The sequence below is a fragment of the Lepisosteus oculatus genome, chromosome 12, assembly GCF_040954835.1.
Source record: "Lepisosteus oculatus isolate fLepOcu1 chromosome 12, fLepOcu1.hap2, whole genome shotgun sequence".
In the NCBI taxonomy this organism is placed as follows: Eukaryota; Metazoa; Chordata; class Actinopteri; order Semionotiformes; family Lepisosteidae; genus Lepisosteus; species Lepisosteus oculatus.
The window spans coordinates 33,039,772-33,055,113 of record NC_090707.1 but is presented as its reverse complement, the minus strand read 5'-3'; the positions used below and the strand labels follow the sequence as shown (position 1 = coordinate 33,055,113).

Here is a 15,342-nt window from a genome sequence, read left to right as displayed (position 1 = left end):
AATATGCGCAATCGGTAACATTCTGCGTCCTGTGTTTTTAATAAAATTGACCCATTTTCACCTAGATCAAAGAGGTTAATTTTCAGCCAATGACTACAATATCTAAATGGCTTTCATTGCTTAGCTCTAAATAGATTTCATATGATTTGTGCTTTGTTGAAGCTTTTATTGGATAAAATGTCTAAGGAATTAATTTCAGCAAACAAAAACATCAGTAGACAAAAGTAAAGCATACCAACAGCTGTGAAGCTTTGCAATCATTGCTTTTATTCTTTGGATTAGGTACAGTATTGCAAAAGGTCAGTTTTATTAAAACTTGAGATGTACAGGAATGCAAGTGATGGGTAATGGTAAGAGAAAATATAAAATTGGTTACATTTTAAAAACAAACTGGTCTGATCTTTAATTTTCCATGTCAGTTGTTCAAGATCAAAAATTGTAATACTTACAAACTGCAAAATAAACTGTGATATTTAAAACATATTACAGTGCTTACAAAGATATGATAGGTTGATGTTCCTTCAGGAAGCTTGCCTCGGTTAGCCCTTAAAGATCAAACATAAGAAAAATGCAAATTGTCTGAATTTTCAGAACAGGCTAACAGGCATGATCAGTTATTAAGACTTGATACAAAAAAATTACATTCACACTGACTATAAATTCATCCATTTTGTGAACCATTTCATACACTCAGAACTTTTAGACTTGATTAGATAAAACAAAAATAATTCAAGGGTGGGGGGTACAAATGAACACAGAAAGACCTTGGTTTTTGTTCATGTACAACTGTGTGTGTGAGCAGACATTCTCATTGCTGAATTGCAGTGCCTCCAGATACACAGCAAAAGTTAGTCGACCATGCTGTGGCTCCGTATTGTGAATTTCAACAAGAGTACCACCTGATTCTGAGATCGCTGTACAGATGGGTGAACAACTGCTTTCTCATTAAGCAAAGAGGATAAAAAAACAGAATGGTTTCATGATTCAATATTGTGCTCCGTTCTGATGGAATATTTATCAGTAATAAGAAATTAAGTTAATTTCACCCATCTAATATTTTCTCTCTTTGGTGTCAATATATCTGTCATCAATCCACTATTAATATTTTATTAATCGGTATGGTCCACTGTATATTATCCATACCAACACGCTGCCCTCTGGCCGATCAGTTTGCCTCCCCTCTGATGTAATTGCATAAGAGACAGATGATACATCCGATGCATGGCAAAGCAGATCAGCTCCAGATACCTCACCAGCTCTTTATCTATGCATCAGTGTGTTTTCTTTTCGTCAGAGGCTAATCCGGAACTCTTTCCAACTTCCACAACAAATTAATGGAACATTAGAAGTAACCTAGAGCTATGCCTCATACTGTATAACGCACTGTGCGGGGGGATACTCCCTTGCACATTTTTTCAGTTACTGTAGTTTAGTGTGGTTTACTGTTTTTGTAGCTTCTGAAGTGGAGCTGGAGCTTGACGGTGTGGAAATATCAGTTTCTTCCTCAGGGAGTAGGCTGGCTGTGGAATTTGCTTCTTGATTCCATATTTGTCTGATTTCTTACTGACATCCATGTTCACCTTTGTAAGTATTGACAGCAGGTCCTCCCCTCTACAGATAAAAAGAAAAACGGGATTTATTGTCGTGGGATTGCTTGAATTAAAAATACAACTGCAAGCTGAATTCATCCACCCGTTTTTTAAACTATTTCTTCCAATTGAGGGTTGCAGAGAACCTAGCCCTACAAACAATGGGCACGAGGCAGGATAACCCTGGATGGGACGCCAGTCTATTGCAGGGCTGACAAACACAGACACACTCACTTTTTAGGCGATTGTCCTAAAAGTAATCGTGTCACCTCCAAGTTCTGGGTTTTTTCCCACAGTCCAAAGACATGCTAGTAGGTTAACTGGCTTCTGTGAAAATTGGCTCTGGTGTGAGAGTGTCTGTGTGTGTCTGTGCGTGTGTACCCTACGATGGACTGGTGTCCTGTCCAGGGTGTATCCTTCCTTAGAGTCATTGTTTACCGGGATTGCTTGTCTCACAGCGACCTTGAATTGGATGAAGCGTTTAGAAAATGGATAGACAGCTACGTATCTTGAATTACAAAGTCCGAATCATTTGCAACCGCCCTCTAGTGCAGTCCCAGTGTACCTTCTTTTTCCACTTTTTTACCTGCCTGGCAGCTGATAACTCACGGGAAAACTAATGCCCGCTGGCGGGGTGAGGAGCCACACATCAACCAGACGGATCTTGGCAGCACTGAGAAAGATCTGCAGCTTTATTTCAAAGTTTTGAAAATCAGGACAAGCCAAAAAGTCAAGAAAGAAAAAGGTGCAGCACAGCATTCATCTTCAGACCATATCCCAGGCTTGGCCTAGGCATTGCCCATTCAACTTAAAATAAAATAAAAGAGAAAACACTGTGAAGGCCTTCTTGCATCTAGTGGTTGTGGGTGTGTGATTCAATTTAGAATTCCCTCCTAATATACATACTGTACCTGTACGTAGTCATCCGGAAAAGATTTCATGCAGTACATGCATGTGCTATTTTGCCACTTCTGAATAACTTCTTACCTTGGAACCAACAGCTGAAGATTCTCGCACAGGGACTGGATGTACCACGTGCCCTGTAACTTGTCGCGATAAGAGGCGTAGTCTTCCACTGTGGCCATTCCAATGAGAAAATCGGAGTCGTCGGGAATACAGTTTTTCGGCACATAGGCATCAGTGGAGATGTCTGGGTCGTAACTATCGGCTTCGATTGGTGCTGCCAGTTGCTCTGCGGTGCCCTGACAAGCCTGAATGAAAAATAACTTGGGTTTGCCCCTCAGAGAGGGGCACATAACACCAGAAAATTTCCTGGTCATTTCTTTAATGAGGATTTTACGCCCATCAACTCCATACACTACTCCCTTCAGTCCATGGCTCAGAATACAGCATACAAAGCAGTCCATGGCCCCATGGTCTCTTTGCTGGTATCGCTGGAGGGTTTCTACTATCTTCCGTTGACTGCAGTCATCTATACACTCAGTCACGAACCCCAGCCACTGAAAGACTTCTGTAAGTTTCTCTGAAATATAAGAGATTAAAAGATCTGGTCCGCCACAGGTGCCTTTTACAATTCACTAAACAAACTAAAAGTATCAAGCGTGCCAAAAAAAAACACTTTTTTGATTTTTGTCAAAATGACTTAATAAAAATATCATTACTTACACCACAGTTACAGTATACCCAGCGCGGACATCAATAAGGGTATTTATGAGGGTATGTTATTTATGTCACTGGTTTCTTTTATTAAATTAAGAGAGGTCCTGTGCATTCCTTAATAGTGTCCTGAAAGTAAGGTACTACACTTTATATTTTCATACTTTACTGCTCCATATTTTCCTCTGGTTCAGCTCATGTTAGGAACTAGGGGTTGTGTTCTCAATACTAGCGAGTGCCATATGCAACATACCGCAGTGAGTAAAATTAAAAGGCGGAAGATTTAAAATCCCCTGAAAAGACCAACAGGATTTCAGCATAACACGTCTGTAAAGTTGAATGTTTCGGCATATAAGAATCGCAATAAGCCAGTAAGAGGAAAGAATCTCTACATTCCGTACTCAGTGGGCTGTCAGCTACAGTAACCATTGGTGGTTAAGTGAAGAAAGGATTTCTAGTCCATACCTAACCTAGGCATTACAGAAAACATCTGTATATCAATCAGGTAACATAAGAGAATAAGAGAATTACAACTAGTACAGCGAATACAGCAAGTAAAAGAATACTTAGGCCTAATGAAGATAAAATAAAACACTTACTGGCATCTACCATTGTTCCCTTTCTGTCAAAAAAAGGTTTCTGATCATGGCCTGTGGCATTTCGGGACTCTGCGAAGCTGTAGTTGTTTATAATCAGGCAGTATCCTCTCTTTTCTCCATTCATCTCATAAACCTCCAAGTGCTTTGTGAATAAAACAGAACAGAATCACAACAATCTCGATGTTAGTCACCATAGATGCGATGTTAACTTGGGCAATTCAGAACATACTGTGTGTTAACTGACCTTGTAAGTGTCGTTCTTAGTTTCATCATTCCTTTTGAAAAATAACAACCTGAAATGTGTTGCCAGCTTGTGTCAGTTTTAACACAGAAGAACCCTGTTGTATTTAGGCAATGTTTGTAACCTGAAGTTAAAGCAGCTAAACTTATTTTTGATATTCTATTAACAAGTCTAGATGTGTTGAGCCAAATACTTTTCAAGCAAGATAATGAGTACGGCCTGTATCTGAAAGAACAGGAGCACTTGATATTCTTAAAATATCTCTGTGTTTGCATTTAACTGCTGCCACTAAAGTTGAATTCAATACTCCTAAAAATATTAACGGCGGATCTATTCTAACTAGGCGATCAAGTGCAACCTAACGGTGTTACATTTTTATATAGATTTTTGGGAGGTCAAATGTTAGGAAAATATGTATCTGAACACAAAACACTGATGATGAAAATAGAAAAGAAACAAGCAGGAAAAACTCACCACTGTGTCCCCTGGGACCGATTCCACATTTGTGTTCACACTCGAAGAAGCAAACGATGGCCGAGGATTTTGCACTAATTGAGACACCAGAAAAAAAAGGTATAAAAATAATTTTAAAATCTTTTATTTCTATATATTTTTATATAGTGCCTTTAAAAGTGCCTTTTCAAAGCGCTTTGAAGAACAACAAAAAATACACATTGAGAGGAGATACGGTAGTAGATGGAGGTATGAAATACAGCAGGAAAGCCAAGGGGCAGATAGAACCAGTTAAATAAAAGGGTTCTAAAAAAGGGTTTGAGTCTAGATTTGAAATAACGTCAGGAAAGGTGACTCTCTGTTATCCTCTAAGAATAGAGTTCCAGAGCTTTTGGGCATAGCTCTGTCACCCATAGAGTATAGACACGCTTAAGGGATAGACAGTAGACCAGGATTAGATGAGTGAAGGTCAGACAGGTACTAGGGTGCCAAGCCATGCAGAGTCTTATAGGTGAGCATGAGGATTTTAAAGTCGACACGAAACCTGACTGGAAGCCAGTGCAAGGACTCCAGGATTGGAGTACTGCAATCACTTGCACTAGACCTGGTCAAGGTTCTGGCATTGCACAATGCTGACACTGGCTCAATCACTACCGTTTCCACTTTCAGAAATATGCTTTACTGGGTTGGAGGACTGCTGACTTTTTATCCTTGGTATTCCATTTCAGCAAAGCTGACCAGAACATGTTACTGGAGTCAACTCTTAACACAAACCTTTCAGTAAATGTTGGCTTACACCTCTACTGTCATCCGAAGGTTAAGCTGTCAAAATGAGTCTTACAGTCAGGAAAAAACACTGTACAAAGTAATACAAAGTTATACCTGATGAAGACAAGCTGATGCCACTGTCTGCTGAGCTACTTAGCCGACGCATTCGGGATGAAAGATCTTCAGCATGAGCATCTGTTGACTCTGTAATACATGTAGTAGAGTCAGTGGAGGCCTGTGCTATTACCGTCACATCTGTGCTCTGTGTTAGCATGCTTGTACTAGCGTCTTAAAAGAGAAAAATGGCCTTCGGCTGCAAAGGTTAGTTAAATCTTCCTTCAAGATAAAAAAGAAGTAAATATTATTCTCTCCTCCAGTCACAGAATAGTTTCATATTGTGTTTTAAAAACTGGGGCATATCATATGCAAGTACAGGTCAAGAGCAAAAACTCTCATATATACTGATGGAAACAAAGAAATGCAACATTTTCTGGAATGAGAATACTATAGTTATAGCTCATGTACTTTCACCAAAAGTTGTCAATTTGTTGACAACTGACCAGCAATGCAGCTTGTGCAGTGAGGCATTGCAACTCGCCAATCACAAGAAAGCTCGTTAGGTACACTTTTACTCAACGAGGTCCAATGCCTGATCAGGTCACCTTTAAAAAGGCCTTCATTCAAAGCTTAGGCCACTGCAAGAAAAAGGCCACACTTAGTCAGTTTTCTGTGCATTGCATAATGCCTCCAATGTCACCAGAAGCAAGAGAGAGGGCCATTGGCATGCTGCAGGCAGGCATATCATGTGCCAGAGTTGCCAGACACTATGGAGTAAGCCGCTCCACTGTGTCCCAACTGCAGAGAAGGTTTCAGCAGACTGGCAGGACAGATGATCGTTCAAGATCCGGTCACCCTCGAGTGAGCACACCAGAGCAGAACCGACACATCAGACTTTTCTATCTGAGAGATCATTTCAGACCCGTACTGCTGCTGAAACTGCCGGCAGACACAATGCCCGCATCAGTGACAGGACAGTGAGGCTCCATGCTGCTGGCCTTAGAGCAAGGCGACCTGTCAGAGGCCCTCTGCTCACACCTCCTAGACGTCACACCCGACTGGCCTGGGCCAGACAGAGGCTGCGATGGACTCATCAGCAGTGGCTTCAGGTCCTCTTCACAGATGAGTCACTCTTCAGCCTGTTCCACGCAGACTTGAGGGCCAGAGTGTGGAGTAGGAGGTGTTGCGTTTCTTTTTTCCATCAGTATATATAAATAATAGCACCCTATTCAAGATCAACTCTATGAACATTTTTAACAATGCTTTTTAAATAGGGCTGTGATCAACACACTTATTTCCAGATAGTCTCTAATTTTTCACTGATGTATTTCAGTTAACAACTTTTAAATCAAACAGTCACATGCTTTAGCCTTTGTTGACCACATTTAATGCAAAGTCAGATATACAAAGATTAAATTAATGAACTGCCAAATGTTGTAAAGATAATCAATGAAGAAACACCTACATTTTGTGTTTTTAGGGTTTTAAGAGATACGTGTGAGTTTTAAAATATGGTTACAGAAGGAAATACGATTAATCATTCAGCTGCTAAACAGGCCAAAAGGTAGATATGTCCTGTTACTGTTCTGTGACACTGTCAGTTTTTACATACCAAGTGATCCAGTGAAGCTTGGGACAGACTGTAAGAATAAAGGGAAATTCAATTAGAATGCTTTAATTAATACACACAGTAAGAGGGCAGATTTCAAAAGTTGCCAGCTTGATAGATATTGCATAGAGTTCCATAATGTGGGGAGCAGAAAGGCCTCTCATGTGCGATATAAAAATCTGCAAGATTTTAATACCATTTTAAATCTTCCCATTCGTCATCCAACCATTTTCTAACTGCTTCATCCAGTCTAGGGTAGTGGCGGGGTACACCCTGGACTGGGTGCCAGTCCATCAGAGGGCAGATAGACACACAAGCATGCACACAGTCACACCAGGGCCAATTTTCCCAGAAGTCAACTCCCAGGAAACTGGAGCACCCAGAGAAAACCTGCAACAACATGCAAACTCCACACAGATAGCACCCCTGGACTATGGACACCCACATGGACTGCCAGCAGCCATATCACCCTGCAACTCACAGCTGGCAGCCTACTGAAGCTCAGCGGGTCTGAGCCTGGTCAGTACCTGGATGAGAGACCTCCTGGGAAAACTAAGGTTGCTGCTGGAAGAGGTGTCAGTGGGGCCACCAGGGGGGGCACTCAATGGGCGGTCTAAATGGGTCCAAATGCCCCTGTATAGTGACGGGGACATTATACTGTAAAAAGGTGCTGTCCTTCGTATGAGATGTAAAACTGAGGTCCTGACTCTCTGTGGTCATTAAAAACCCCAGGGTGTTTCATGAAAAGAGTAGGGGTGTAACCCTGGCATCCTGGCCAAATTTCCCATTGGCCCTTACCAATCATGGCCAATAATCCCCATCTATGAACTGGCTCTGTTCTCCCCACTGATAGCTGGTGTGTGTGAGTGTACTGGTGCACTATGGCTGCTGTTGCATCATCCTACACATTGGGCTACACATTGGTGGTGGTAGAGGGGAGTCCCCTTTACCTGTATGGCGCTTTGAGTGGAGTGTCCAGAAAAGCGCTATATAAGTGTAAGCAATTATTATTACTAGAAGACTTGTAGCACTGCAAGGCAGCAAAGCTAACCACTGTGCCATCCAACCAGCCCTCTCACACCTTCACCTTATTTTAAATAAAGAATACTTTAAATGGAGTTAAATCACATCTTACACTGAGGCCACGGAAGTCAAGCGAAGACAGTTGCTCTGCCTGGTTATGACTTCCGGTCTCTTCACTGGGAATTTTGTATTTTGTCAGCTCATATCCCAATTCTTAAAAACAAAATGCAAAGTATTAACTGAAGTAATCACTCCAGTAGCTGAGCCACGGAGACATTTATTTCATTGTCAAAGTAAAAAAACCATTTCAGCGGTTTTGTTTAAAGAGAGTATTTACTAATAAACAGCACCAATGAACTGGAAACGCCTAATGTGAAGATAGTGCTAATTTTCACATTTCATGGTACAGTATAAGCATTCTGTGTAATTCTCAGTTGATGTTTTGCTTTATATCTGTATTCCTGATGATAAACTCAAGTGTACAGCTAGAATATTCTGAAATGACATCTCAAAGTCCAATTACTGTACATGACATAACATCTCTTACATGTATCGCGTATTATATAATATCAGTAATGTGCCTCCCGTCTTTATGAGTTGTGATTTTTACATTTTTACATTTGTGATTCCTCGCAGTTAGCGTTCAATGTCTTTTAAAGAGCAAAGTCAGTAATCTACGTAGAAATAGATTAATATACAGCAAATTCGCTAATACAGGCAAGAGGAAGGAAAGAAATTGCAAATACAGTGTCTTGTAAAGGATTCAGCCCTTTCTAGAGATATCCCACATTGCTGGATAATAACAATTTTGTGTGTGTGTGTGAATATTTTAAATCCAAACAGTTTTGTCAGCATAAACTGAAAACTAAAATTGCGGATGTTTATTAGCACCACCGAGGAAAAAAATATATCTCGTTTATATAATAAAAGTATCTCGTTTATATGAGAAAATTATTCCGTTTAAACACATTAGTTAATTTGTGAACAATGTTGCCTACTATATTAATACTGTATATTGCATTGTACTGTACCATTGACTTTAACAACAGCAGAATCTCCTCTGTTTTGAAAAATAAAAATAAAAATCTAAATGAGCATGTGTTCTGCCTTTTGGATACATGAAGCCCAACACGGGGTCAGTAAGCATTCTCAGGTTATACGCGCATCGTTTTCGACGTTTCTCTGACGAGTAGAAATGACACGGCTTTCCAAAGGTATTTTCTTTTTGATGTGAAGCTGTCATCATTGTAAAATGTATTCCGTGCAATGTATAGAGTCGGCAAAAAAAACCGTACCGTATATGTTTGTGCAGTTTCACGTGTACTGTCTTTTGTAGACGTGAAGTGCAGTACAACACAGGTGTGAGCAGTATCGGGTTAAACGCGTGTGTTTGTACAGGAGAAACGTCTACTGTACATGTTTTTTTTTCTTTTGCCGACTCTTTAAACATTGAATGGAATACATTTACTGTACGATGACTTGACACTCAGATATAATACCTACTTTTGGCTTACTGTTACTGTTATTCAGTTGTCAAGTCCTCAAAAGCTTTTAGACTACAGTATGCTGACATCAAACGCATTTGAATTTGGAATTACGCAGCAAAATGCAGGAATAGTGTATTTCGAAGGGGGAAGAAACAGTATTTGTGGATCCGGTTGCACAGACGTGAATGTACAGAAATAGGGTAATGCCAAACAAAAAGAAGAACTACAGGACGACACACAACCCGTTATACAGTATGTATGTGCTAGCTTGCCGTTTACTGTTACAAACAATAACAATTGGTATAAGTCATCCTGGATATATTCCGTTCAGTTTTTAAAGAGTAGGCAAAAACCTACAGTATGTACAGGACATGTTTCTGCAGCTTTACTGACACGGTGTTGTACTTTACTGTATGTATAGAAAAGACATGTGCTCCTTTAGATTATTTTTTTTCCAGAAATTATGAGTGTGACGATATTCTGCTTTTGTTAAAGTCAATGCTACTTTGCACAGGACAATATAATTGCATATACACAGTACAATGGAATTTACAGTATGAATATACTGTAGTAGGCAACATTGTCCACAAATTAACTATTGTGTACAGTATAATACTTTTCTCGTATACACGAGTTTTTTTTTTCCGTAGCGCTAATAAACTTGCGTAATCGAAAGTGTAAGGAGAAACATTTTATCCCTAACAAAATACTTCTACCAAACAAATGCTCCACAGGCAAAAATAAAATAACAATAGATTATATCAAACCCAGTGAAGCTGGTCTTGAACGTCCTGATACACCTGCCTGTAGAGATATAAATTCAAACAAAATTAAATTATGAATTCAAAATCAAATTAAATATAATGGCATATACACTGTGAGAAATCACAAAGGAAATGAACAGATGGAGAAGGGTTAATTTCTGGAACTAAAAATAAAGTAGTATGCACAGTTCTGTCTTGAGAAACCATTGGAATTACAGGTTCCATTCCAATACATGTGCCTTTGCAAATAATTTTCAAATAAGTTTCTGCCTCACCTCTCAGGTGAGCTATAGGGTTGTCTCTTTCCTTCTGCATGTGCCCTCTCTTCCTTAAGTGATGTAATTGTTTGAGTATCATGGAAGATTTCAAAACAAATATTTAAATGTTGAAATATTTTAAGGCTGAGTGTGAAAATGTAAGCCTTTGCAGTTCAGCAGGCCCATAGTTTGACACGTCTGTGAGACCTGTTGTGCAGCACATTAGAAAGAGTTTCGCGTGACTCATGGTGCTGTTTCTGAAGGGAATTTGATGTGGCATATTATCAAAGTATTCCAGCACAAATAGCTCTCATTCATCTTTGAGATGGATACTTCTTTGATGTAAACAAAGCATATCACTGGCTGAAATACATATTAAGGCGTATAAACTAAATAATAAAGGAAAAGGTGGGTTATATGAATGTCTACCATATTACAGAACAAGACATAAATACACTACATTCAGCATGTGGATGCAGTACTCTACCTGTTGAGTACATGAATGGATTTCCATAGACCGCTGCCTTAAAACGACTTTCTGAGATCCTGTGGAGTTTCCAGTTTCCTCTCTAGAAAGCTCTGAATTCAGGAATACAGAATATTAAAAGCAATAGTTACCACCAAAATACTCAATTCTTTGCATTAATAAAGAGGTGATCATCTTAAATGCAATGAATCATGTTCTAGACCGTTACATTACAACAGAGCATAACACTACTATAAATGTAACACAAATTAGAAGCAAATTATTTTCACAGGACGATATTGATAAACCTATACATCACAATGAACTGCATTCTCACATTCCTCTCTGTATTCGCAGGTATCTATGCATGTATTCATCGTCTAAAAACAAATCAGTTGTACAGTTCTTTCTTGCTGTTTCTGATTATGGTCAGAAATTGCTTACATCTCTAATTAAGATTACGTCTGTTAATTTTAATCTTTTGCTAGTTACTGTATATGGCTGTTTAATTGTTTGATTTAAGCAATAAAACAATACAGAAAGAAGCAGATCTTAATTCCAAGCTGGAAAGTAAAAAGAAGGACAAACCATAATGTTTCAGATGTGAAGCCTTCATCAGGTATGGGCATATATTTTGTTTATGATTCGCAATAAATCTCTAGAAGCATTTTCCATAAAAAGGGGACTCACCAATATCAGTTTTATACTTGGCTATTTTTCTAATTAAATTTGGGGAGATGATTTGTATAACTTGCTCAAGAGTCTCAAGGTTGTTCTTGTCCAAGTGATCTTGTTTTTCCATTTCCAGGAAAAGCTTAAGTATACTCTAAACAGGTAAAAAAAACAACAACAGAACAATTCATTTACATAAGTAATGGTGATGGTTTGAAAATATAATCATATACGTGCATCAATTTGCTCAGCACATTGGAGTAATATAGAACGCAACTTCTGAGTCACATAATATAAACCTAACAACTTGAACCTCGCTTTGTTCCTGACTTGGGAATTGGCCTATGTTTCCTGACTGTTAGCCGTTGTGTGTCTCAGTATTGGCCTTCCAGGTGGATACATCTGTTCTGACCAAACTATCCTATTCTCCTCCCCACATGTCCGGATGGTACCCGAGCTGGGCACCATCTGAGTTGGACGCTGCATCACTGCCATGGATCCAAGACGGACACTGCGAATACAGCTATTGTTTAGGACGATTTACAGATAAGTGCACACAGGAGGACATGATGGAACTCCACATTTAGTACTTTTTAAGAATTGTATAATGTTAGCTTGCCCAGAGGGGTTGGGCAGCCAGTTGAACTTGGACCCCTAGAGGTTTTTCTGTTTTTGGTCCCTCTCCTCCATTGTCTTCTGGCTTTTTCTCTTTCTGTGTTGTAATGTCATGTACTGTCACACTGCTTTGTTAAGTGCCTTGGGGGAAACCATGTTGTGAAAGGTGCTATATAAAAACAAATTGAATTGAATGGTTTGCTACACCTGCCTGCTTTCCTGTGTCTTCCTGCACAGACCACTGCTTACCCCTATGATCAATGGCTATTACAGCAAGGAATTATTAATAATAAGCAGGAGCAGTCAAAGAACCAAAGATGGACCAAGTAGTCTCTTCTTATTTGGAACCTTTCTCATGTTTCTAATGTATTTCTTGCTAGAAAAACTGCAAAATACAGTACAAATCAAACATATGAAATTCTCCTTGAGTAACACCATCCTCAGACAACCTGTACAGAGTTCAATTTCACATCTTTCTGTGATAGAAGGTTTGAACTTGCCGTGTCATCCTCCAGCTTACACCGCGGAAGGGTGTTTTGAAGCAAAAACTTCACGCTTTTCAAATCAGCTGAGGTAATATTCTCTGAAAGGTCATACAGCAGTTGCCTGCGAGAAAACAGACCACAACTACAGTTCAATTGAGATGTCTGAGAAATACACACAAAGTCCTCATAAAACGATTATTATATGTATTTCGTTATTTCTCCCTATTGAAATTCTGTTAATGCAAGCTAAAACTCGATATTCACACGTGCTCTCATTTCTGTTAGAATGTGGATTGTATTGTGGTATGTATGCAGAAGCAATTAGAAACAATATTTTTATTTAAACAATAAATACTATGCCTGAATTCATTCTCTAACACAGCAGAAAATACATATTTTTTCAGTCACAAGCACATACAGTACATGTATACAGTTCTTACATAACCAGGCTGCATTATGCATGCACAGTAAAATTGTTTTAGACTTTGGGCTCCCTTGAACTTTGTTATTTTTTCTTGTACTGTATGTGCAACTAAAAACAAATTCAATGCTACACAACACTATGCTAAGCAACTCGAAGTATAACAGAGAAAAAGAACAGCCTAACAGTTTGTACTGTACCATAACTTATTTAAGAACATTTCTGTTCCCCTTACCAATTCTTTTATTCTAAAAGACCATCTGTATATTTCCAAAATGCAATCTTGAGAAAGTTGTTGAACAAAGTTGTCCAACAGTCCCAAGCAGCTCAGTTAGGTTTGAAGAGTCAAGTCAATGGAAATCAAGTCTATCTTTAATTTACTCCACTCCTTAACACACCTTTGTATACGTTAACCAGGCTAAATTCCATTTCCTGATGGTTCTTATTCAACAGTTAGCGCATCCTGTATTATAAACATAATGTCAATGTTAGTTACTGGGAGTCAATAGCAGCTGCTGTCCTTACATACATTGCATTTCTTCCCCTATACAAAAATTGTTCTACAAAAAGCAGAAGCTCTCTGATCAGGACTTGAAGAATCAGCACAAAATGTACACACATCTCACCTGTAATTTGAAATTTTCCCTTTCCTCGGCAAAAGATCCTGAACCTCAGTTTTAGTCAACTTCAGTTTTTTCAGCAGAGAAAAGTGCCGGGTCCGGAACAATAGCTCTGGTACGATGAAAAGGTCTTCCGAATCTAAGAGGCCCTGTTGTTCTAGGTGAGTGAAGAGATCGCTGGCGGATGTGATTGTGCTGAGGTCTTTTTCCAGCAGGTCTTTGCACAGGAACACCATGGTTTCTGCCTCCTCCCTGCTGAGGCACTGATCTATTTTAAGCAGCATTTTTTGGAAGTCCATTATGCTGATGGAGACTGCAATTAGAAAAAAATAAAGAAAACCAGTTAAACTTTCATAGGAAACTATAGTGTCGAAGCTGCCGCATGAACATCTGCTTATGGTGTCATTGGAATCACAGAAACAAGGATGAAATCCTGAAATATGGACATGTGATGTGACGAATATGGTCTTAATGGATATAAAGTGTTCCGACATTCAGGAAAAATGGATGAAGGCCAATTACAGCACTTTTCATTAGCAAGAGCAACCAGGTAGGGGAATTTAACCTACATGAACGGTTTGTCTCAGAAATGATATACTATAATGATCAAACACATAAAAGTATTAAAATGCCATAGTATTAAAGATTACAACCCATGTCTGATATCAGTTATAATTCGATTTTAAATAAACATATGTGTAACACAGAACATATGTGCAAAGGAAGAAGTACATTTGATGGTATATTTTAATGTTCCTCATATAGATTAGGAAAAAATAGGAATATCAGTAGCAGAAACTGAATTGGTGTACAAGACTAATGACTGCTTTCTTGCTGTTTGTAGTTTGTCTGCACATGTACTAGAAAACAAATGTCTGCATTGATCCAATCTTTCCAAACTATCATGCCAGAATGCAGAAAAAGTTGAATGACTTGCTAAGGAAATGTGATAATAAGGTGTTTGGAATTAAGTACAGACCATTAAGGATGGAACGGATATCAACAGGATGTCAAGCCCGTCCCTGCTGGAGCACCATAAAATGAGCTAGTGTTACCATGGCAACTAGTGGAGTCTCAACTCACCTGTCAGCTCTTTGCTATGGTTACAAGATCAGACAGGAAGCCTGTTCCACCTGCGCACAAGTTACCACCACTTCTGTCTCAGGTGAATCAGGCTACTTAAGTACTGACTGTGTATTACATGGGGCTCTGTCCCCCAACTGAACCCTTGCTCTGATCCCTAGTTTTGTTCTTGAGTTCTCTGCCTGTGCTACTTACTCTATACAGTATCTCCATATCCTGGACCACAACTGGGACCCCCAAAGGAGCAGGGACCACAGTACATTAGCACATTAGCAGGGGGCAGTAAAGGCTGTGAACTAGGAGCCCAGACCCGACTTGTTCTGACACCGCAGGCTAAGAGGGGCAGCAGCGGGGCAGGGCTCTTGCGGAACAACATTGCTCTGAGATGGAAAATGGGGGGAAGGGGCCAAAGAAGGACTCACCTGCTGGAAGTGGACTGGTGCAGTTGAGACGTGCAGTTGGGGGGCAGGTGGGCTTGGGGAGACAGAGGACAAGGGGGGCTGAGTGAGGCGGCCA

The 15,342-nt window shown here is 39.6% G+C and overlaps 1 protein-coding gene across 1 annotated transcript; it reads right to left on the bottom strand.

Moving 5' to 3' along the window:
* Positions 1 to 244: 244 nt before the first annotated feature.
* Positions 245 to 15,333, bottom strand: casp10 (caspase 10, apoptosis-related cysteine peptidase). Its single transcript, XM_015359463.2, has 13 exons — positions 15,249 to 15,333; positions 13,750 to 14,056; positions 12,718 to 12,823; positions 11,621 to 11,756; positions 10,952 to 11,043; positions 10,211 to 10,247; positions 8,069 to 8,169; positions 6,937 to 6,964; positions 5,382 to 5,471; positions 4,521 to 4,594; positions 3,806 to 3,947; positions 2,577 to 3,072; positions 245 to 1,611 (listed from the first exon to the last, which is right to left on the bottom strand). Exons 2-13 carry the CDS (start codon positions 14,040 to 14,042, stop codon positions 1,440 to 1,442), a joined length of 1,767 nt encoding a protein of 588 aa, XP_015214949.2. The 5' UTR covers positions 14,043 to 14,056; positions 15,249 to 15,333; the 3' UTR covers positions 245 to 1,439.
* Between the last annotated feature and the right edge of the window lie 9 nt (positions 15,334 to 15,342).

Bases quoted from the DNA above. Each gene is read 5' to 3' on its own strand.
- casp10 (XM_015359463.2), bottom strand. From the start codon at position 14,042: ATGGACTTCCAAAAAATGCTGCTTAAAATAGATCAGTGCCTCAGCAGG. The intron at 11,757-12,717 runs GCAAGTTCAAAC...TTACCTGTTTAG, and splicing joins GTAAGCTGGAGGATGACACG to AGTATACTTAAGCTTTTCCT. The intron at 4,595-5,381 runs GTATAACTTTGT...TGTCTCAATTAG, and splicing joins CATCAGCTTGTCTTCATCAG to TGCAAAATCCTCGGCCATCG.